The 24,149-nt window shown below is 40.9% G+C and overlaps 1 protein-coding gene across 5 annotated transcripts in view; it reads left to right on the top strand.

The window, feature by feature from the left end:
- Nucleotides 1-1,408: 1,408 nt before the first annotated feature.
- Nucleotides 1,409-24,149, top strand: part of frya (furry homolog a) — a 53,659-nt gene continuing 30,918 nt past the window's right edge. For 3 of the 5 annotated variants that reach the window (XM_080054068.1, XM_080054067.1, XM_080054066.1), the window contains exons 1-14: nucleotides 1,409-2,414; nucleotides 12,004-12,203; nucleotides 16,092-16,145; nucleotides 17,291-17,430; nucleotides 17,571-17,661; nucleotides 17,859-17,938; nucleotides 18,043-18,123; nucleotides 21,059-21,227; nucleotides 21,821-21,913; nucleotides 22,026-22,124; nucleotides 22,817-22,918; nucleotides 23,280-23,383; nucleotides 23,546-23,654; nucleotides 23,811-23,897. In XM_080054068.1, coding sequence (XP_079910194.1) covers nucleotides 2,231-2,414; nucleotides 12,004-12,203; nucleotides 16,092-16,145; nucleotides 17,291-17,430; nucleotides 17,571-17,661; nucleotides 17,859-17,938; nucleotides 18,043-18,123; nucleotides 21,059-21,227; nucleotides 21,821-21,913; nucleotides 22,026-22,124; nucleotides 22,817-22,918; nucleotides 23,280-23,383; nucleotides 23,546-23,654; nucleotides 23,811-23,897 — 1,593 coding nt within the window. In that variant the 5' untranslated portion in view covers nucleotides 1,409-2,230. Of the gene's footprint in view, nucleotides 2,415-6,341; nucleotides 6,606-12,003; nucleotides 12,204-16,091; nucleotides 16,146-17,290; nucleotides 17,431-17,570; nucleotides 17,662-17,858; nucleotides 17,939-18,042; nucleotides 18,124-21,058; nucleotides 21,228-21,820; nucleotides 21,914-22,025; nucleotides 22,125-22,816; nucleotides 22,919-23,279; nucleotides 23,384-23,545; nucleotides 23,655-23,810; nucleotides 23,898-24,149 lie in introns of those variants that run through there. The other 2 variants (XM_080054070.1, XM_080054069.1) reach the window with 1 other exon arrangement.

Here is a 24,149-nt window from a genome sequence, read left to right as displayed (position 1 = left end):
TGAACACTAGAGGGGGCACTGTTACCACAACATCCTTTGCTAGTTCATGTAATTTAAATCTTTATAGAGTACAGTAGCCTCTGTCTCAGGTACTTAGGATCTATGAATTCAGGAGTGTGTGAGAATTTTGATACTTTTGATATATCTAAATTCGAAAATGCAGTTATAAAACGTAAGTTGCATATGATGTAATTGGAACCACAAGGGACAAGGGTCATTTCTGATGAGAGAACAAGTTAAAATAACAATCTTAAAAATCTATATCAAACACAAAGTTAAACACTTCAATCATGTATATTTAGGCGTTTGAAAAAATCTGCTCATTTGGTACAGGACTAGAGTGAGCATATGCAGCCAATGTAGTGTGTGTGTGTGTGTGTGTGTGTGTGTGTGTGTGTGTGTGTGTGTGTGTGTGTGTGTGTGTGTGTGTGTGTGTGTGTGTGTGTGTGTGTGTGTGTGTGTGTGTGTGTGTGTGTGCGTTTGTGTGTGTGTGTGTGTGTGTGTGTGTGTGTGTGTGTGTGTGTGTGTGTGTGTGTGTGTTTGTGTGTGTGTGTGTGTGTGTGTGTGTGTGTGTGTGTGTGTGTTTGTGTGTGTTATTATCAGTAATTCTAATGTGTTCACTGGCTGACTTGTGTTCATGTCCTTCAACCCCAAAACAGAAGGCACGTCTTTAGATGTTGTGAAGACATGTCTTTGTTCTGCTTGTCATTTATTGTGACAACATGATGATTCTTCTCCTGAAGGAAGTTTCAAATTCGGCCAGGCTCATAGCTAATTGTAATTCAGACTCCATTACTATGCACGAGTGCTGGAAACTTGATGAATGTACTTTGTTGTTTTTGACAGTTTTCCTCAAGCGTGCCACTGCAGAAGCATTCCATTGAAACTGTTTTCTTTAGGCTACCTTTTTGTTTTGACTGGAGGATGAAAAGGGAAATTACTGCAAAACTCATTAGATTGAAGAAAAACCTGTTGCCGAGGGCTCCCTCTTGACATCAGTGCTGTATGTTCAGTCATCCCTGAAGTCATGTTTAGTTTTCGATTTAACATTTTAAATGGGGGCCACATTGTTCTGTTACGCAAGACAAATCCTTGATGAAAAAAAAACATTAATTATTTGAAAAAAAAGTGAGTGTAGAGGCTGATTGTTCCATGTTCTAACTGTGGGTTTCTTACTAAAACAGAAAACGCCTTCACTTCACCTACGTACACAGGGTGTTTGTATTGCTGATGTAGGTCGGACTAGGAAAAACTGGTTCATGCGGTAGGTGTGTCCAGCTACTGTTCACTTTCAGAGAGTGAATAGAGCAGAAGCTGCAGGCTAAAGTGAATGGTTCTCACTCTCTCTCTCTCTCTCTCTGGATCGCTGCTGACTTGTTACTTGATGGCTTCACACCTTTCACTCATTTCCTCAATGACGCCAGCCATGAATGCCAGGAAATAACGCGGTGGGAGAACAACAAGGGGACTGGATTTAGGAGAAAGTGCTGGGAATGGGCAGGTGTTGTTGTGTATCGAACTGATGGAACCACTGAGTGAGGACTTTCAGCAGTACGTGTGGAGGATGTCATTCTGTGTATATGATTGTGAAGAGGAGATATTACAGATTTGAAGAAAAAAAATCTAATCCATGCTGCGAATGAGTGCATTATTATTTAAGGAATTATTTTGCATCTCATCAACACTGCCAGTGGGCAAAACATGTCTGTTTATATTTTGATGAGTAGACTCCAAGATAAATACAGGATATTTATTCAGGAATGCCTTGTGGGCATACAGTAGGTGGGGATGTTGTAGCTGTCAGAGCGACCTCTCTCTCTCTCTCTCTCTCACTCTCTCTCTCCCTCTCCCACCCTCTTCAGTCTCTGCGACTTTGCCCCCTCTCTTCTCTGTCTCTTGCCTTCTAGCTGAAAAGAGGAGGGGCTCTCCTAAGTAATCCAATACCTGCCCAATTCATGACTGTTACTGTAACTTGCTGAACTGCCCGGACAAGTGCAAGGGGTTAAAACACATTAGCAGACCGAAGCTGACAGCTCTGGCCGCATCTCCCCGCGCACAGCAGAAGCATTTGCTGCTCGACCCGAGAGAAAGAGATTATAGTTTGTGAGGAAGGAAAAGGAAGAGAAAAGTTTATCACTACACTAAAAAAAGGGGGAAATCCTGGCACAACTCCAAATGACTGCTTTGGACGCATGATAGAAGTTAGCCGCGGGCCCCCTGCCATCCGACCATGTCTTTGGAGGAAAGTGCTGCTGTGAGAGACATGGCTCAGAGTGAGACGGATTGCTCTGAGGGACGGGATGAGGTTGTCCCGGGGCGCATTGCCAGCTCACCTCTGGATCCATTCCCACCCAGTAACTTCAGAGGGAAGTTTAAAAAGATGCACCAAAAGAAGAGGCCCACCATTCTTGAAAGTAGGTATAATGCTTTGACTCTGAAGCTGTGGTAAATTATCGACCTCAAATATTCTGTATTTTAAACTGGGAGATATTTGATTTTACTATAGTTTTGAATGTGGTACTGACATTTGTGCTACTAGCACCGGCACTTTGTGAAGTGCCTTATTGTATTCATCATAGTTACCAAGGAATCTGATGGCATGTTAATAATGGAGTCAGACAGTGGAGAGAGTATACATCACACAATTTCTGATGCGATAAAGATTTGAAGATTGTCACAAAATGAGTTTCGTAGATCTCACTTTCCAAAATATCGCTACTCCTTATGCTCTTGCCTTCAGAAAAAATTGGAAAAAAGGACACAGTAATGGGTTGAGGTAGAGAGGTAAAGCAGCAAAAATATTTGAGCAGAAAGAGAGAAGCAAGATGAAGGAACAAGGGGCGCTATAGGGGCAGAGAGTAAGAGTAAGGGGGAGTCAAGTGTTTGAGCTTGATAACCACTAAGATGGCTGAACTGGACTGACATACCTCACATTCCTACCCTTCATCAGAGCCTAATAATGCTTTTAATAAGTGCTTAATGTGTCCCAGCCTACACACACACACACACACACACACACACACACACACACACACACACACACACACACACACACACACACACACACACACACACACACACACACACACACACACACACACACACACCTAAAGTCCAATTAGGGAAACATGTTTATAGTTGTTTTTCTAATCAGGAACACATTTCACAATGACTGAATGCGGCTGCTGGTAAAGCTGCCAATAGACAAACCTGCAAAGCTGGTAATTTTGATAGTACTACTCCTTCTGAAGAAGTGTGCCAGCAAACGTGCAAGACGTGCTTTATGTCTTAATGTTTGACAAGCTGAGGGATGGGCATTGTGTCTGATTCCTTCATGATATCCACTTTTGGATGTTCTGTTGTGATGTGATACAAAGATTTAGTTTTCTTTTCTGGGATATTCACTACATATCAATGCCATCATGCCAGCTATGACTGCTTGCCTGTTATGTTGTGCATTTGACGAATAAACTAACTTAACTAACTAACTACATATTGTTGTTCTGCTTTGACACTTTAGATATTTTTATTAGCGTACAATCTGCTTCTTGGCTTTCTAGTACACTCATCTCAAAATCTTCTCAAAATTCTCTCTGAAACACAAGTTATTACCGTATTACTTCTTGTCAAATAATAATGTTTTTCTGAATTTTACTCAAGTCTGAGATCTCTCCACCTCTACTTTACCTTTTTACTGTTGAACAGCCTTGTTAAAAGAACATCTAAAATTATTCAAATATGGAATTACATAACTGTTGACCCTTCAGAGGGCCTCTTCCTGGACATGTCAGGCTGACCAGATTATAACTGATGGATAAGTTAGGAAGTAAACGGTGTTTGTTGAGAGAATGTTGAGAACATCCATTTCAAAGTGTTTACCTGTGACCATAATAGGGCAAGCACTGGCCCATCATTAGTCAAATATGCTCTCAATAAACGTTATTAGACATATTCCTAATTGCGCTTTTTTTGTAATTGTTTTGTACAGATCTCATAGACATTTTGGCAACCAGGGTTAAATACAGTATACTTTCTGTAATAAGTAAATGTCCTTGTTTAGAACATGCCGAGATAATATTTAAGAACAGTCGCTTTGCAAAACCCTCAACTTGTCATACTGTGAAAACACAGAGCTGATTGTAGAGTTTGTTCCTGACTGCAGCAGGGTGGTTGTTACTGAGGAGATGTTTGCTGATAGGGCAAAGATGCCGACATCTGAAGATTTATTTATCAATACAAATATTTAGGTAAAAACCAAAACAGAAGCAGTTACAGTAGAGTGTTCATCAGATACCTGTGTAGTTTTTACTCCCTTCATTTTATCATTTAAGGAAATGCAGATTTGTATGAATAATTAGTTGGAGATTTTCACCAACTAGTTCATCCCCAAGTGAATTAGGAAAGTGTCAGCACCACTTAAGCTCTGAGAACTTATTTCTTAATATGATAGTTAAGCTTACAGTATCAGTATCAACCATAAAGCACACAGTGCTCTTGGACTGTCAACACTCAACAGACTGTCCCGCATACAATGTTGATTACACTATTCATCACTAATTGTTGCGTTGTCATGACATAACTAAAACAACAAATGCAACATCTTTATTTGCATAACCAGCCGAACTGCTCACATTGTCACCTGTGCTGTTCTTCATGTGTTTAAAACTCCATTTGGGGTGTTAATTTGTTACAGTGTGAAACAATGTGGCAGCGTCTAGCAAAGTGTAACACGTTTCAACGTGTAACAAGTTGGAAACAGATCCCTCGTAAATGATGGCGCAAGACACAAGTGAACCTTTGTACAAGTTGGTTTATTTTCTTTAGTGGTACCAACATATAGTCATTGCTGTGGGAAGGAGGGCGGGATTGTACACAAACAAACTGCTTGCTATGTCACGGTGCTCAAAACTAAAATATCCTGTGGGACTATAAAAGATACCAGTTCACCACAGCAGCCAGGCAGGCAGAACTGTCAGGGGTATATTATAGTCGGGGCACCTGAGCCCCAGGAAATGTGTGTTTACCAAAGCCGGTGATGGCTTTTCTATCACAGACTGTGTTATGTAAGGAAGGTCAAGTGGCTGTCGCTTGATGGACAGACAGGGTTCTGATAGGATTATAGTAAGAGCGCTGAGAGGCAGCAGAGGAAAGGGGATTGGAGGATGTGTGTTATAGTCCATATGGTTGACAACATGCCTTTGCTCTTAACATCGCATGGCGTGAATATTGGATTTAGTTGTCAGATGTAAACAAGCAGCTGGGAAGTTTATTTTCATTTGACCCTTTGTGAGAGTATAGAAAGAGTATTGTATTGGCATCCATGAAAAGAAGGGGACTTCCACTGGTTTGCCTTCACATTTATCATCTCCACAAGTTCTGTTGTTTTAGTCTCGTAGGCTGAAAATACAAACGTGGAAGTGATTTATATCTTAATTTCAGCATGCCTGCAATGCATATGTCTTAATTGATTGATTTATTTTCTGTTAAGCTAACAACAGTGATGACAGGAAGGCTCCTAAATGATTTAAGAGATAATTCATAATGGTAATGGTGCTGAAACGGCCTCACAAGTAATTAATGAATTTAACTTTTAAAATAATAAGTCGATCAGATGCGACATACCATTAGCATAACCAGCTGAACTCAATAACATTTTTTCTGTATTTAATTTTTGGAGTTTGGACTATTTTTCAAGCATGCTGAATATGTCACAACATGGTACTCTGGGACTACCTTTCTTATTTGACCCTTTTTATGATAGGACAAAAGAATGCCCCGATGAAATGATTTTTTTTAAAGGAATACACAATATTTTACTAGCTTTTTTTTTAATATGACAGCTGTTCATAGATTCTTAAATTAAAAGGGTCAGAAGACAAAAGCCAGCCCCTGTATGTGCAGATCCCTCGTGGGCAGTTAATCCCGTATGCTCGCTGATAACTCGAGTGTCTTCTTCTTTCCACTGCTCTCCCAGATGTTTATGTGTCATACTTCCAGATACGTTTCTCCATCTCCCTCAGTGGTGGCCTGTCAGATGATCCCTGTCACTCTGTCCGACGCAGTGATGTCATCATTTTCAGGCCCTGCACGCAGACCAATAGTAGTTATTATTAACTCCGCTCCGCTAAGAGGATTGCTTCCTGCACTCTCAGCCTCCGCGCAGTTATTTAAAGGGAGCTTGCATTGCCGCCCACTGCCTGCCACGGCTTTAGACAGAGAGGGAGAGGGAGAGAGAGAGAGAGGGAAAGAGAGATGTTAAGACAGTTTCGAGGGAGGGAGAGAGAGAGAGAGAGAGGGGGCTGATAGCCACGCACAGGACACAAGAGGAGGGGTAAAGCAATCCTAGTGTGTTTTCCCAGGGTCTTGTCAGCAGCGCAGCATTGTGGTGCGTCACAGAGAGAGGTGACAGCAGGCGCTATACCTGCTGGACCCTGGCTCAGCTGCTCCTGCTACCGCTGCTACTGGAGGGAAAGCACAAGTAGAGAGAGAGAGAGAGAGAGAGAGAGGGGGGAACACTCAACAAGAAGCTGCAGCCATGGCCAGCCAGCAGGACTCTGGCTTCTTTGAAATCAGCATCAAATCCTTGCTGAAATCGTGGAGCGGCAGTGAGTAGCAGTTTGTCTCTTGTAGTTGCCTTGGTGGTTTTGTTGTGTGATCAGCTGACAGAGCTGAGTGACAGAGCTTTAGGCTGCAGCTCTACCGGGAGCCTTGACTTCATTGTAGCCTATTTGTTCTGTTATGGTAGTTGTTGACGCGGATGTGCTAAGTGTTGTGCTTACTGCAGATTGGGATGAGTGTGAATGTATTGTTGCCGCAAACTTGGAAGCATCACACTTTTAGCAACAAAGCAGCTCCACCACACTTCAAAAGGGTTTCACTTGTCTCATAGCAACAGCCAGAGGCACAGCTACAAGCATCTATAGCAAGAGTTACTGGTTGAGAAGAAGATACACAGGCACACAGTCACAGTGGCACAGTTACCATTACTCACATTGACCTGTGCATTATAAATTCTGATGGCAGTTCAGCAATCACATTTTTTCTGCCTCTTTCTAAATTCCACCCTTATTTTAGCTCACGCGTGTGAGTCTCTGACAGATTCTAAATAGCTCCTATTATGTGCAAGGACAGAGTAATAGGATTAGTGGAGGTTCAGCCCGGTTGCATATTCTGTCCACAGCTCACAGCTACACTGCTGTCAATCTGGCCCATGTAGATGGGAGTGGAAGTAAATATCCCCTCACTATACTTTACTTGTCCATACTGTGTGCACTGAAAAATAATCCAGTGTTAATTCACAGCCATATGCTATGTAAAATGGTATGTAAACAAAGGGTGTGTAAACAAAAGGACCCACCAGAGCTATCAACAAGCCCGTTTACGCGCACACATAGTATGGACAGGTAGCAGATCTTGAGGAGATATTCACTGATTTTGACTAAAAAAGATTTTGACAACAAGTGTTCTCCAGAATCGCTGTCTCCACCTTTATGGAGGATACAAGAGATGGACTAAAGATTGACTCCTTTACTTTAGAAGTAAAACAAACAGAAGAGCAGTAGCCAAACCAGGAAATTGCACCTCAGCCAATGAAAAACTTGCGATATTGATTATCAGTCACAATCTAGTAACAAACCATCCGTCTGTCATGTCCCAATGCTTAAAATCTAGAAAGAGCAAAGCTAGCAGTCTAGTCAGCTGCACCTGTCAGGCAGCCTGCTGGCTTGTGTATATACATTAAACTGACTGTAAAGAGATACTGTAGAACAAGCTGTCCCTGTCCACACACTCAACATTGAGCCATCTCCTGATGATGTTGCATAATCCTCACAGTGGGTCACTTTGCTGATAAAAGCACAGGCAGTCATTGTACTGTATCAGCAGTGACCCACGGCTATGCATTTAACATTTTCATTGAAAATGTGATCTCGTAATCCCATCTCTCTGCTCCCATTAACACGAGGCGTTATGTAATGAATCACAAGATGATGGCAAAGGAGACCGTTTAGTCAATAAAAACTCATCTAAAAGCTCTAGGATTCCAGACATAGACGCTGCTGACACGGACATTTTTTAAATATGGAAATAATCTTGTCGTTTTCAAATCTATACGAATTGATCAGGTTTGAATAAGTGACTTCAACCAACAGTATGTGTTTCTCTGCTGTCTACCAGATACTGTTTGCACTGTTGACCACAAGGTAAACAAAGTCAAGGCTATTTAGACACTGGTCTCTCAAAAGTCAGTGTGTCCAGCTCTAATAAAACAGTGGCACCAGCAGCACAGACCTGGCTTTGTCCAGCGACGGCTTCAAATTGCCTCAAGGCTGGTCCTCCGTCAGCCAATCAGAGCAGGAGATGAGCTGCAGTGAGCCGCGAGCACACTGCACACCTCTGATAGGTGGTCAACCATGGTGTTGTTGTTTACTTCATTATGAGATGCAATAGTGCACAAATAGTTTGTTCAGTAGCAGTAGTAGTGGATTTTTGATTATTTTCTATAATTCTACATGTTTAGCTTCATGCAACTATGTGTGCAATGCAATACTTGTTTTGGAGGAGCCGAAAAAAACAGGGTTGCATGATTTATGCATATAGACGAATCCCTTCCCTTTAGCTGGAAAAAGACAGATGCAGACTTTTTAACAGGGACTTATATAAATGGCCTGAAATGCTCTCTCACAGCAGGCAGCAGTTTCTAGCATGATGTCATCTTGCTAAAATGGGACTGATGGTCAGTAGTTTGAGGTCGACGTTTAATCTGCTTTTCACAGAGGTCTGTAATCACTCCCTTCACTCTCCCCTTTTTTTTCAAGACACTCAGAACTTGTGATAATGTCTCAGTATTCTGATGTTGTAACATTGGCTCCAGCTGTTGCCTCCTCTTTTGATAAATATTTCAACAAGAAATAGTTCAGCGTCAACTCCAGACAGAATTTTCTTTTGGAGATATGTAGCAAGTATTGTGGAAATGTTACTGTTATTATTAGTTATCCAACTATCTGGTTATTTATTTCTTTATACAAATGCCTAGATTAAACCTAAGGTCTTGTGACCTATTCGGTTCTATTTAAATGTGGAAATATAGTCAGTCTGACACATCTGGTTGTTAACATGGACTCTGCTTGTTTTCCTTTGACCTAAAACTTTATGATCTAGACCGGTCGGCAACATTTTCCCACTTATTACGTCACATGACGCAACATTTTTTTTATTGCAACCCACCTGAAGAACAGTGCCTCTTTATTCCCAGCCTGGAGGTAAATTGTATGAATACTGCACACACAGTGGTGAAGGAGAGGATTATTGTTTTGCGATTTCAAAGCCTGTATTTCCTATTACTCCCTATGACAGAAGTGCAGGGTCAATGTTTCTCACAGCAGCTGGACTGTGCTCCCAACGGCCTATGTTGACACTGGAATTTCTGGTCCAGTTTAAGGAGGTCAGTGGTATCTAAATATCCACCCACTCTGTTCACAAACGATTGCTAAAGAGGTTGTTTACTCAGCGGGACAGTCTCTGTGGATGCATATATAGGGTGTGTTTGTGTGTGTGTGTGTGTGTGAGCGAGCCACTTGTTAGCCTGTTTGCATTGTCCTGTAGGGAGCACCACCATGCTCAGGGTGTTTCCAGCATGGCGATGATGTCATGCACACTGTGCCGAGCTCCTTGTTTGCAGAGTCACATGTTGAGTCTGAGACCTGGTACAGCGGCCCAGAGCAACAGAAAGAACTATATGCACACGGGTTGCTCTTCTTCATATCCATGCACAAGTCCATGTCATTTTTTAAAACATATTGTTCCATGTGAAATGTTTCTTCAATTCGATTTCATCCAGACCCCCTGGCCCTCTTAAAATATCTGATATTTTTATACATTTAGATTTTGCACTTATGACTATAGTGCTTGACAAAGTCCTTTAAATACTACATTGGGCCAAAGCAATGCTTGATAAAGATTGTGTTTACACTCTGGTGGTGTGTGCCTCGTGGTTTAGGATCACAGAGCAGGGCGGAAAGGGGAGGGCTGCTCTGTCAGTATAGTGTGTACCCTCCTGGGATAAATATAGTCACACAACTATGCCACCATAGCATGTTGGACCTCATCACTGTGCTATGCCTCAGCTAAAAATTCCTGTCTGACCTTCACTCTTGGAAGGCAGCGGGTTGGTCACAAGGCTAGAGGAAGCCATAGCAGACGCAGCTCCCAGAGAGTGAGAGTGAGATATAGAGATTGCGTGGTCTCCCGTACCAAACACTACTCCCACCTTTTTTTGAAACACACCCGCCCGCCGTTTGGCTCAGTGCGCCATGGAAACTATGCCCAGCCGGACAGAGCCAGCTGACACACAACACATGGACGTTGGTGGATTTTACTAGCGAGCAATTTGTCTTGATTCAGGGCAAAGCTGGATACCACCATATCCTCCTTCCCCACTATGGACGGGACGGCTGTGTGCTGGAGTAAGGCCAGCGTCATCAGCTTCATCAAGGGTCTGGGTAGGTGCTGAGTTGCCATGAGTGATGGAAGCATGTTCTGAAAGCCACACCAGACCGTCAGACATGCTGATCATTCCTTGACCGATAACCAAACATTTTACATCGCAAAAGTTTTGGAGATGAAGACCTGTTTACTGGTGGACGGCACAGCGTTTCTCCAGCGCTCCTTGTGCAGATTTGGCAAAGCTTTTCAATTCATACTTACTGTGAAGCCTCTAACAAAAAATGCTGATTGGTACTTTGCTCAACTCCTTTTGTTTTTAAGCTGTGCTCAACATGTGCTGATGTATCTCAATTCCGCATTCACTTACTGTATGTGTATGTTTCCTTCAACTAACTATAAAGAGGAACTTGTTTTGAGGCAATTTATTAGAACTGTTTCATCCTGACAGCCTTTGATGTGAAAATAATATTTATGCTTCTGCTTCTATTAGCTCTCTTTTGACAGACTAAGAACTTACCAGTTATTTAAGTTTCCTCTGTTAGGGACATGCTGTAGGTTTTTCTCTTGTCCCAACTTGACACAGAGCAGGCTGTGCTTTGCTGCTGCCGCTGCAGATTAATGTCCAGTCACATTTATTTATCATATGCACACTCACACTTTCACACACCCACAATGTAGTAGCTGAAGGAAATGTGCTTCTCATTGTGAGGCAGTTAGTCTATTCTGATTGTCCCGAAACCCCTCTGAATATTTTACACATCCGATTCATGGCAGTTCCAGAGGTGGACGAGCAGTTAATGGTTGTGGAGTTTCAGGCTGAATAAAAATGTTCACTGTTCGTATGCAGTTCTCTGCTATATTTAGCACTTTTGTGTCTGGAAGCAGCAGAGTGTAACACTGGGCTGTACTTTAACTTTTGTGTTAGTGTGTTCTAGGGTTTTATGGCCTAAGCCAGGCCAACCATGATTAAACGTGGGCCACATCATAACACTGCCTGAAAGACGGTCACATGGACAAGATTTTTGCTTCCCTCAAAGGGCAATGACATCTTTGGTATGAAATGAAAACACCAGCTGCTGGCCGTGGTGTTTTTAATTTCCATATGCGCGTCTCCGTTCACGGTAGCAGTAGGAAAGAAAGAGCCGTGTCAGGGCAAGCCAGTGCCCTTTGGACAGTCTCCCTCAGGAATGATCAACATGTTGGGAACTTCATGTCCATGTTTGGGAACTTCTCAGTAGTACTCTATTAGGTCATCTCTCTTTGTAAACAGATCTGCAGCTGATCTTGTCCCACTCATTTGTTGTGGTGTAACGATTCATCAATATTGTTCAATATATTGATTCATTGGCGAATATATAAATATAACAGGTTGTGTTAAATGGGCATATGATATCGTCTCATATCGATCGCCTGCCCCTCAATCGTATTGAATCGAATTTGTATCGCTGCAGACTACAGTATGTATCTAATATTGTATCGTGATGAAACCAGCTATTTACACCCCTACTTATTTGTGTATCAGTTGGTAATGTTTGACTATCTTTCTGTGTGTTTCCGCAGCCTCGCCCGTGGGGAACGGATACAGTAAACCCCCCCTCCCTCCAGTGTGCTATCCTCAGGGAGAGAAGGGTCCACCAGCTATGATGCCCATCAGCATCGACCCGGAGAGCAAGCCGGGCGAGTACGTCCTCAAGAGCCTGTTCGCCAACTTCACCACCGTGTCAGAGCGCAAGATACGCATCATCATGGCTGAGCCGCTGGTGAGTGTATTTTTTGATGGAGAAGATTTTCCTTCAGCAGTTTCGACAAAATCAAAAAAAATAGGCTATTGGTATTAACAGGGGGAGGCGAGGTTTTGACATTGTGCTCTGCTACATCCTTGATACAAAGATTTCTATTTGCAGTTGTAGTTGCAGTTTATGTCTTGTTTGCTGCCCTCTTAATCAACTCATGACCCTTTGCGGGTGTCCCGACCCCCAGGTTGTAAACCAATAATAGGTCAGACAGGCAGCCTGATGGACAGGCCCGCAGGAGCCGGTTTGGCAGTAATAGTCTGTGCTAAAGTGGAAGTGGAAAATGTACATGTATACAGTATATTGATCTACTTAAAATACCTCTAAATTGTACTTACATGTATATACAGTACCTGGATAAATGTTCTGTATGTGGTTTATTTCCAATACTGCCAAAAAACATAACAAGTTTCTACACAATCTCAAACTGCCATACAGTAACTTTTGATGTAGAAGGTTTCTGTCAGCTGTTATCACCTGATTTGTGATGAATGACATAAATATTTTAAATTTTGACAAGAGGCAGCCTGGCTTCTGCTAATGAAGCCCTTAACCGTTCAGACTGCACAGTGATATATCACTGTCAGGGCCTCGGGCATGCACACACACACACACACACACACACACACACAAAAGCAGAGCTTCTAACTACCTTGTCATGTTAAATTGCTGTCAGCTGAAGGCCTCATAGGAAGTTTTGTTTAAAGCAGCAGCTCCATCAGCAGCACTGGGACAAACTGTGGAATCTTTACTTTGCTTCATAGTGCAAGCTTCAGTGTTTACAGGCTTCTGCTGTGTTCAGCACATTCAGTTTACTATAGTTATAAGCTCTGGGAGAATCAGATAATATCAACCTCACTTGGCTGTTCAGTTCAGTGAATTGTACTTCATAGTGACTTACAGCAGGGCTGCAACTAACAACCCTTTTTTTTTATTATCGTTTAATCTGCTGATTGTTTTTCCTTTAATCAGTCTATTGTTTAGTCTATGAAATTTATAAAAGAACAGAACAGAAAAGGCTGGAATTTTAGGATTTTGGGCTTGGGAAATGTCAGAAAATAATTATATGTTTGTGTCAATATCTAAATGTTTTGTCAAGTCTCTAAAAGGTATAAAATAAAAAGGTATTCTGACTCTCAAGCTTTGAATTAGTCTAGAGAATGTTCTCAATAGGCTGGATTTAGAACATGAACAATTAGAAAACAATAAATTGATTAAAACAAAATATATAAAATATCAAATCAGTTAATATCTTTGACTTTTTTACTGTTTGGCAGACAAAGCCACCTGAAGACGTCATATTTGACTCTTTTGGGGGGAGGGGGGAGTGTAACTTCAGTATTATCTACATTTTTATAGACCAAACAATTAATTGAGAAAATCATGATCAGATTACTCGAAAAGGAAAATAATCGCTTGTTGCAGCCCTTATCCAAATTCAATAGACAAAGTGCCTAATACCTGAAGATAAAAGTCTCTGTCTTTATATTGTGACCAAAGGTAATGACTAATGAGCCTTCCTGAAATTGAGAGATGAATCGAGATCCTTTTTGTCCAGTGGAGGTTGAAGCTGATTGGTAGGCTTGACAGCAACAGATGTCCTACAAAAATGTGTTGACAGACAGACAGGCAGACAGGGAAGAGCCGCTGTGTGTTAGTGTGGGCACCTCTCACCACCTGCTCCTAGAACCACATTAGCAATCATCAAGTGCTACTAAAAGTCCACAAAAAAATGGCTATACGGTATATACAGTATACAGGAAATAAAACATTAACACCAAATAAAGTTACCAATGCAAAAGTAAACTAAATTAAAACTAAACGCAGACCTAAAATTCATATTCAGGTGCAAATATTTCAAACAGAAATACCACCCTGCAGATCCCAGGGCTGTTATCGATACTTGTGTAATAATATTGAAACAATATGATTATGTTTGTTATACAGCTCTGATAGATTGTCGGTTTACTCGTGGCTGCTATGAACAGGCCGTCACCAGTTTGTGATTTCCAGGAAGCTGTTAGTCATTGGTCCACAGGGAAGTGTTAATTACCACCACCCCTCGTTCCAGCGTAGCTCCCTACAGAGAACTACAGGGAGCATGTGTCTCACTTTGCTTTCCTCTTAGTGGAAACCTGGCAGAGTCATTTGTTGTAGCCCGGCCTTGTATTTATTTGCGTACAGTACACTACACTTGTTGATTCTGCTCATATTTGTTCAACTGAATCCATCATGTTGAATAATCCGTTGTTAATTAATTTATCGAACACAGAAAAAATTACAATAAATCTATATACAGAGCAGAAGTACATAATAACTAAGTTGCAGAAAATGAATATACTGTAGTAAAATGCTAAGTCTGTAAGATGATGAAATACACAATACACATTTTTGCTTTACCAGTCTTCAACAAAGGGCAGTAAAATCCTTTGAGGCCTGACAGTGCAGCGGGCATCGACTTTCCTGTCATTCTATCACGGACGGGCTCCTCAGGTGCAAGCGTTTGTCCAAAAGCTAAAGGATTTATTATAGCGTGGGGGCTTAGTTGGCATTCCAGCTGCAAAGAGAGAGAGAGAGAGAGAGAGAGAGAGAGAGAGAGAGAGACACACAGTGACATTACCATCAGCCCACACACAGTCAATGTCAGACACATCAGACAGAGTTAGCTATTTAGATTAATCGTCAAGTAAGTGATGCGGTTTTCTGTGAGGCTAACGAGACATCAGAGGGAACTATCCATCAGAGCATAGTGGCAAAAAAGGTGAAGGACAGCAGATGCTTTGATTTGTACAAGGATAGAATAGATGGCAACTGTGGGTTAAGTGTGGATGTTAACACTGTTAGATACACTCCAAAAGTGTAGGAATACATCCGGCCAGTGTTGTGTGATAGAGCATAACACCTAAAGCTCAAATTAAGCCTTCCTAACAATTGTCCGCATTCCTCTTCATTTTAATTGTGTTAGCATTATAGCAATGTAATCAGATAGCACCTTATTTCTGACATAATGTGAGTTAGATTGTTTGGTTTGTAATTTCTGTGATCTGGGCACATTTTCAGTAATGTATAGTGGAAAAATAAATACTGATTGTGCACTATTAAATGGACTAAACAAATGCCTGCTTTATTGAACCAGTTAGAAATATCTCAAGGCCAAAAAATTAATTAAATATTTTAAGGTTAAACATCACTGTTAACAATTACATTCAGACTCAGGATGATAATTGAGTTAGCAGCTAGCGCCATGCTATAGTTACCCAAAATTGTAACGTTTAAAGAAGTTGACAAATTAATGTTTTGTTCAGGTGTAACCTGTGTTGCCAAGCAGGTCTCCAGGTCCTTCAATGTTTTGAACATAATTCTAAAAAAAACATGAAGGCAGCATTTATCAGGAAGTGAATAATATCATTAAATTCACCGTCCTGTTCATATCTGAACAAAACCAGCCTTAATCTACTAACATATAGGGTGTGCTTCTATGATGTGATAATCAGAAGTCAGGACACCATCCAACAGAGCTTAGAAGAATATTGTGTTCAACCCAAATCCCTCATGGAGGCCATTATCTCAGATGATAGAAGACTGTAATAATGGGAGCTGTCATGAATGTCCCATCTCTAATATGTGACCCTGCCCCGCTCATGCTTGGCATCAGACTGATTGATGGCTCTCTCATTAGCCAGATTGTAATGAGTCCCTGTTTCAAAAATACTCTACAGTCCTTCGCGACAGGGCCGGCAGATTTATGAGCTTCACACCAGACTTCAGAGAACTTTGCCACTTTGAATTTGTACAAATAAGAAAACCCACGAAAAAGTTCTAATTAATTAATTCGCTTTCTTTTTTTTATTTTAGGAGAAGCCATTAACAAAGTCACTGCAGAGGGGAGAAGATCCTCAGTTTGACCAAGTAAGTGCGTTGACATTGCAAAAACTGATGATAAGCGTTGCTGTTGTTGACTAAACGTGCGGTTTGTTTTCATTTCTCCATTATATAAAAGGATGAGGTGCTGTTTTTGTGGTAGTATTTGTATTGCCTACATCATAACCTGCAAGCCATTATGATAAAACAACACATATCTGTTTGCCTCTCCCTATGAGCACCTCGACAGGTCAGTTTTATTAAATGCTGCCCCTGTGTGTGACACCATGAAAGAGCTGATGGGTGAAAGCCATGCTCACATCCCCCAATAGGTCTTTTCAGCTCCAGTCAAGGGCAGGGAGTGTTTACCTTGAGAGCTGGCACTGACTCCTGCGCTAGGTGTGTCAGTCCAGCAGGTCTGTGGCTGTGCAGAGAGAGAAGGCCCTTTTCACAGGCTACAGGGGCGTGTTTGTGCTGCTGCGTGAGGCCATTCAGCCAGCCGCACAGAGCCAGGATTCTTCTCCGGCCTGGTGCTGAATGAAGGGCTCGCTGTGTTCCCCCGGCCCCCGAGCCACCAGACTCTCCTCCCTTCCTGTGTGCCCGGCCCTTCCTCTCCCTCTCCCTCCCCCCAAGACTGAGGAGAGGCTAGCTGCCCCCATGGGCACCTTGGCCCTCCGCATACTACAGTCCCAATGAGGACAAGCTTACCCCTTCAGTCTCATTTCTCTCCCTTAAAGCCTCTGTAAACCTGCTATAAAATAGTAAAAAGAAATCAATTCATGATATCAAAGTCGGGTGGCTAATTAAGCTTTTACAAAAATCTGATTGAAAAGAAATGATACATGTGGCCATATCAAACGATCTTGCTTAATGTGTCCGGAGAACCACCAGAGCATAGCCCGCCTCATCTACATCTCATTTCTGTAACAATATCTTCAATTTGGATTGATAAATATGCCTTACATGCAATAACTTTGGACTTTACCTTAAAAAACTGCCTCACGTGACTGTTTATTGTTCAAATGTAGCCAATATGATCAAATGTAAATGGTTTCTCTTGTGCTGTTTGATTTTCTGTTTACATAGCTGCCCAGATAAACAAAGGAAACACTGATTCTTATCTCTTACTTTGGTATGTTAACCTGCCAAAACCCAAACACGCACTTGAACGCTGCATGTCTTGCTTGTTTCAGCTGATAAGCACCATGAGCTCTCTGGCTGAGTACTGCCTCCCCTCCATCCTGCGCACTCTGTTCGACTGGTACAAAAGACAGAATGGGCTGGACGAGGAGCTGCACGAGTACCGGCCAAGAGCCAACACCAAGTCCAAAAAGTGAGAGGCATTAAGTTGATTGCTCCGTGTGACATGCATACAAAACCTGTATATTTGATGTAAAAATAAAAAATAAAAAATTGCAATGCATTTTGGGAGCGTGGCAAACCTGTTGCTCTTGTCTGTTCTCTCTCTAACAGCGACGAGCAGCAGAGAGATTATCTACTTGAAAGGAGGGATTTGGCCATTGACTTCATCTTCTCTCTTGTACTTATAGAGGTTTTGAAACAGGTGATTTGACTTAGCTCTGCTGTTCACAAAGGCTACTGGGTTTATCTTTTATGTTTATGATTTAAAAAATCACTTTAGGAGAGCTGTTCTGATTTGCTGCTGCTGAAACATTAGGAACATAATATGCCCATTAGTTTGAAAAATATGTTTATTGAGCCTTTATTGATATGCTGTTGTGTCTCCTTATTCCTAACTAGATGCCGCTCCATCCGGTCCTTGACAGTTTGGTCAATGAAGTCATTAACTTAGCCTTTAAGCACTTTAGATACAAAGAAGGGTAAGCTGTCTATCTCTCTCAAGCACCATTCCTTTTTTCCTTCATAGTTTTAAGTTACTCTAACATATGTTTACCTTTTTCTTATGTTGTTTTTTCCCCAACAGGTATCATGGTCCAAACACTGGCAACATGCACACTGTAGCAGACCTTTATGCTGAAATCATAGGAGTATTAGCCCAGTCAAAGTAAGTAGAAAAGACAGAACTATGCTATTATATAACCAACTATTATTGTTTTTCTCTCTTTTCTGTCCTCTGCACTGTTGGACACTGGTGCCATGCCACATCATAATGGTGTGTTACCACTCGTAATGCATTCCCCGGTTCAGGAGACTGGAACATACTCTCTAGGGACAACACACTTTTGGGCAGGAACCCTTCACACCAAACTAGGACTGGAAATGGATGTGTGTTTATTTGAGGTTTTCAGATCATTGCGGCAAGGACCAAACCCCTAAAATAGAGATATGGTCTGTGAGCACACTGCATACCTCCTCTCCATAGCCCACAATGCTTCATTTTCCTGGAGGAGATACTACTTTGAGAGGCTTAAATATCTATCTTTACTTTTTCTCAGAAGTCAAGAAAGGAAGATAGATGTCAATAATGTTACAGTGAACTCAAATCAATCAAATATGATTCATTATTTTATTTGGAATATCTCCAGATAGATCAATGCTGTATTAAATATGTTTAAATTAGTTATTTGTGGAAGAGATTCATGCTGAGGCAAGAAAGGCCTTCAAAGCATGGGTTGAGTCAGGCAGACATAAACATGGTCCCTTATTTGAATATAAGAAGCATGCAAATGCAAAATTTAAATATGCACTACGTTTCATTAAGAGGAATGAAAATACAATGAGGTCTGACTCTCTTGCAAAGAAACTGCAATACAATAGTCCTGTTGATTTCTGGAAAGAAATCAAAAGAATTAATAATTGTAAAACATCGTTACCAACAAATATTGATGGTGTCAGCGGCTCAGAGAAAATTACTCAGTTGTGGCAGAAACATTTTTATGATCTCCTCAACTGTGTTAAAAGTAACTCTTTCACAGCGAGTAACATTGATAGCAATGAAGACGTGATGGTTTACCCTCAAGAGATATATGATGCTATTATGATGCTAAAAGATAATAAGGCTTGTGGTATGGATAAGATATCTGCGGAGCACTTAAAACATGCAAGTAGAAAACTATGCCCCCTAATTGCTATTTGTTTCACTGGGTTCTTAACCCATGGTATTCTACCTGATTCTATTTTATCTGTCACATTAGTGCCCATCATTAAAGACAAAGCTGGAAAAATTAACAGCTCGGATAACTACCGGCCTATAGCTCTGGCCAGTGTTTTATCCAAGGTCTTGGAGAGGATTATACTGAATAGGTTGGAGCATTTTCTATTGACCTCTGACAACCAGTTCGGCTTTAAACCTAAACATGGCACAGATATGTGTATTTTTGCCTTAAATTAGGTACTTGATGTGTATAACAGGCAAAATTCCACAATTTTTATGTGTTTTATTGATGCTTCAAAAGCCTTTGATCGTGTGAATCATGAGAAGCTATTCCTCAAACTGTACAACCGAGGGGTTCCCAAATATTTAGTTAGAATCTTGGCTTTTTGGTATGCTCATCAGTCTATGTATGTGAAATGGGGTAACTCTATGTCTGCCCCATTCAATGTAAGTAACGGAGTTAGGCAGGGAAGCATTTTATCTCCCTTTCTTTTTAATATTTATTTGGATGATCTTTCAAAGCTGCTAAATAACTGTGGAACAGGCTGTATGATCGGGAACACCATTATCAACCACCTGATGTACGCAGATGATCTGGTGATTCTTTGTCCATACAGTGCTGGCCTCCAACAGCTGATAAGGGTCTGCTCCCAATATGGTGCAGACTTTGATATTAAGTACAACTCCAAAAAGAGCAATATCATGATCGCTAGAAGCAGGGAGGACAATAAACTGTTGGTTCCTGATTTTCTTCTGTCCGGTGCTGTCCTTAAAGTATGTGAGGAGGTCAAATACTTAGGGAACTTTATAACTGCTGACCTGTCTGACGACAGGGACATCCGCAGACAGTACTGTATGATGTATGCACAAGCTAATATGTTGAAGCGCAAGTTTAGTATGTGTTCATTGTCTGTGAAGACCACTCTTTTTAGAGCTTTTTGCACCCCAATGTATACTGCCCACTTGTGGCGACGCTATAAGAAAAGCAGTATGCAGAAACTCAATGTAGCATATAATGATGGCATGAGGCTGCTGCTTCATATGCCACGTTGGAGCAGTGCAAGCCAAATGTTTGTCAGTGTTAATGTGCCCACCTGTCCTGCTGTGCTCAGGAATCTTATGTACAGATGTATGTGTAGACTATCGGAGTCATGTAATGGCATAATCACAACTCTAGTGAACCCTACAATGAGTGCGGTTAGGTTCACTTCCACATTATGGAACCATTGGCGCTTTAGCCTATATGCTAATATCTGAACACTCTTTGTGTAGTGTGGAACTGACAGCTGGAGTCTTTTTTAGTCTTTTTTATTGTTGTTTGTCTTTTTACTGTTTTTGTATTGTATTATGGACCGTTTTTCTCTGTGTCTGGAATAAAATTAAATCAATCAATCTATTCTCTTCATCAGCTTTTGTATGTTATGCTTTTGTATGTAGAAACAATGAACAGTTCCTCCTTACATTAGCAAGCTGGAGAAAAAAGCTGTATTCGGTATCTTATGAGTATTTGACTAGCTACCAGTGAAGAAGTGAAGAGATGCTCATATAAGCCCCTCAATGATGAATTATCTTCCAAATTTAGACCAGCTAAAGAATCACGTCTCTGGCTCAGTTTAGACAAGGGATCAGCTGCTGGACGAGGAGTTCATCTTGGTGCACAGACTCACAGTCTGCATTTTTAGGGTGCTGTGAAGGGGGGATGATATTTTTGGGAGGTGTGCCCTCTCAACATTGTGACTGTATTCTACCAGAGTGGAAGTGGAAAGTGGAAGTGCTGATTTGGGGATTTATTTTTTTGCCTAAGGCAAGCATGTCTTTATTTAGAATTTCATTTTATTTTCTCTCTTTCTCTCTCTCTCTCTCACTCTCTCTCTCTCTCTCTTAGGTTTCCTGCTGTGAAGAAGAAGTTCATGACTGAGCTAAAGGAGCTGCGTCAGAAAGAGCAGAGTCCATACGTAATCCAGAGTACCATCAGTCTCATCATGGGGGTCAAGTTCTTCAGAATTAAGATGTATCCTGTCGAGGATTTCGAAGCCTCATTTCAGTTCATGCAGGTACAACAGGCATTAGTTGCTGAACAATATTTCAATGTATATAGACATACTATATAGTAATATATAGACTTGAATGGATGAATAGTTGTATTTATATGGAACAAACTTAAAGGCCTACTTCACCGGTTGGAATATGAAGGTGTATTGAACTTGGAGATCCTATTTAGTAAAAATGTACAAAAAATAATTAAATCGGATCATCTTAGCCTGAGAAAAGGCAGAAAGAGTATGTTATGGTCTCACTGTCTAACCCTACAGTTTCCTTCTTGTGACATCACAGTAAGGGTTAGGATTAATAGGACAGCTGGGCCAAGGGAAGACTAAGGGAAGACTGAGGGAAGAAAAACCTCATTCATTATATTATAATATTTATTTTATAATGATAGAACGCTGGTTCCGTATGGGTGAAGTATTCCTTTAACAATGTGTGTGAATGCAACGGATCAACATACATTTCACATCAATTGATTTCACACAAATACAAATTCATTTCAAGGCATTTTTTGCCTTTCCTACATAAACCACTCATTCACAAAGAAAAAATTAATTGATAGTAGATTTAAAGTGATATAACATTTTACTCTTTTCCATAGGAGTGCGCCAAGTATTTCCTGGAAGTCAAGGATAAGGACATAAAACACGCTTTGGCGGGTCTCTTTGTTGAAATCTTGGTTCCTGTTGCTGCAGTACGTTTGTTTTCCTCCAGTACATGTTGCATTACACGTCATTTTAATTTAAATAGTAAGAGAGCAATACCCTGTAGACGTTGTCATGTGACCTTGTGTGATGTCACCCTAGGCCGTGAAGAACGAGGTGAACGTACCCTGCCTGAGGAACTTCGTGGACAGCTTATATGACACAACCCTGGACTTGTCCTCCAGAAAAAAGCACTCGCTGGTGAGTTCCTCTAGCAAAAAAAAAAGACAAACTGACATTGATTCTTTGGCAGTGGTGTTTGTTTTTGTTTATCTCCCCGTTTCCACTCTGACACCCTCTGTTGTCGCATGCTTGGATTGCCCTGGATGCCAGTGGTCTCTCTGTGAATCCTCAAGCATTTCAAGGTCACCCTTTTAGTAATGTTCTCCCTCTCCACGCTGGAAATAATTTATGAGGGGAAGACATTCAGCCTTCTTTTTTTCAAAGTATAAAAAAACAAGCATGAAAGCGGTGTGTCTTCAATAAAGCATTTCACCACAGCGGTTCACTGTGAAACAGAGAGACAACAACCCGTATTATGCAGTTTTGCTCTTACAGAAGGCCTACATTCCCCCCGAGGCAGCGATTATGGCTCAAAGTCACATTTTATGAGCGAGGCATTGTCAGCAAAAAAAAGAAGAAAAAAGGGAGAAAAACCTCAGTATGTCTTCAAAAAGAAAAAAACTGGCTCACGTCTTAAATCGCAGTCTTGGAGAAATGGTATAGACATAATGTATACCTCCTCAGATTATCCTCTCAAAGGATAAGCTTGAATAATAAATGTGGAAACTACTAAGTGTTCAGCCTATTTTTAAGTCTGTGTGTAAAGCTCTTGAAACAATGCCATATACGATAAAAAGAGATCTAAGCTGCACTGCCTGTTCTCTTCACAGGCGTTTTACCCGCTGGTGACGTGCCTGCTGTGTGTCAGCCAGAAACAGTTCTTCCTTAACAGATGGCATGTCTTCCTTAACAACTGCCTCTCAAATCTGAAGGTAACCTGGGAACCAGCCGCCTTTAATCCACAGTTACAGAGCTATTTTGTTTATATCAGAGGAATAAGTTGTACAAATATGCATCAGTGTTACACACAATATGTTTCATCAATGAAGTCAAACAGAAACTTGTTTTGTGGTATTTTTGTATATTTAAGGCATGATTGTAGTGTGTTGAATGTTTTAGTCAGTAATTACTCTTTTTTAAATCATTGATAGCATAGTGTTACTAGTACTACAGTATTCAACTCTGTAATCTTGTTCTTCTATCATTGCCTACAATAAAATGTCATTTTTTGTGATACTTCTTCCAGCATTGTTCTATTCCTGATTTTCTTTTATAACTATCATTGTATTACAGAGCAGAGATCCTAAAATGGCTCGTGTTGCACTGGAGTCCTTGTATCGACTTTTGTGGGTCTACATGATCAGAATCAAGTGCGAGAGCAACACTGCAACGCAGGGGTAAATATCTCTAACTGACATGTGTGGATTCCATTTGCTCTTGTTCCTTTGCTATCTATTGCCAATGGGGCAGAATGAGAATGTCTCTATGTCATTTAACACAACCTGTTTGATGCTTGTAAGAGGTATGCTCATAACACCATCTGTTCTCTGTTTCCACAGTCGCCTCAACACAATTATAACAACACTTTTCCCCAAAGGATCCCGCAGTGTGGTACCAAGAGACATGCCTCTCAATATCTTTGTCAAAATCATTCAGTTTATTGCACAGGTAAACACAATGGCATGCTATATGGCATTATATAAATGTCACTAACAGTATTTCATGGAACTCCTTGTTAGAGCCAGTATTGTATCTTACTGAAACTCAATAAGATCTCTTGACATCATATTAAAACAAATTTCTTCCCCTTTTATTTCATTCCAGGAAAGACTTGATTTTGCCATGAAAGAGATTATCTTTGACCTTCTTTGTGTTGGGAAACCCGCGAAAGCCTTTAGTCTTAATCCAGAGGTATGGATTCAACATTTACTTAATAATGTTTTCTAATCTAGTCCTGATCATAATTGAATAATACTGACGCAGATAAAGTTTCCTTGGCTCCTTTTTATTAATTTATATTTCACAAAGAAAATGAAGAGTAGGTGACTGGTATTCACATCAATGCACATAGGAGCTACTATATACTACTATCAACAGGACTTGCAACTTAACATCACTGAATTGTTCTCGATTGTATAGCAGCAAATCTATTTAAAAATGTGC

Source organism: Ammodytes marinus (assembly GCF_949987685.1).
Source record: "Ammodytes marinus genome assembly, chromosome: 3".
Lineage (NCBI taxonomy): Eukaryota > Metazoa > Chordata > Actinopteri > Uranoscopiformes > Ammodytidae > Ammodytes > Ammodytes marinus.
This window is presented reverse-complemented; position numbering and strand designations above follow the sequence as displayed.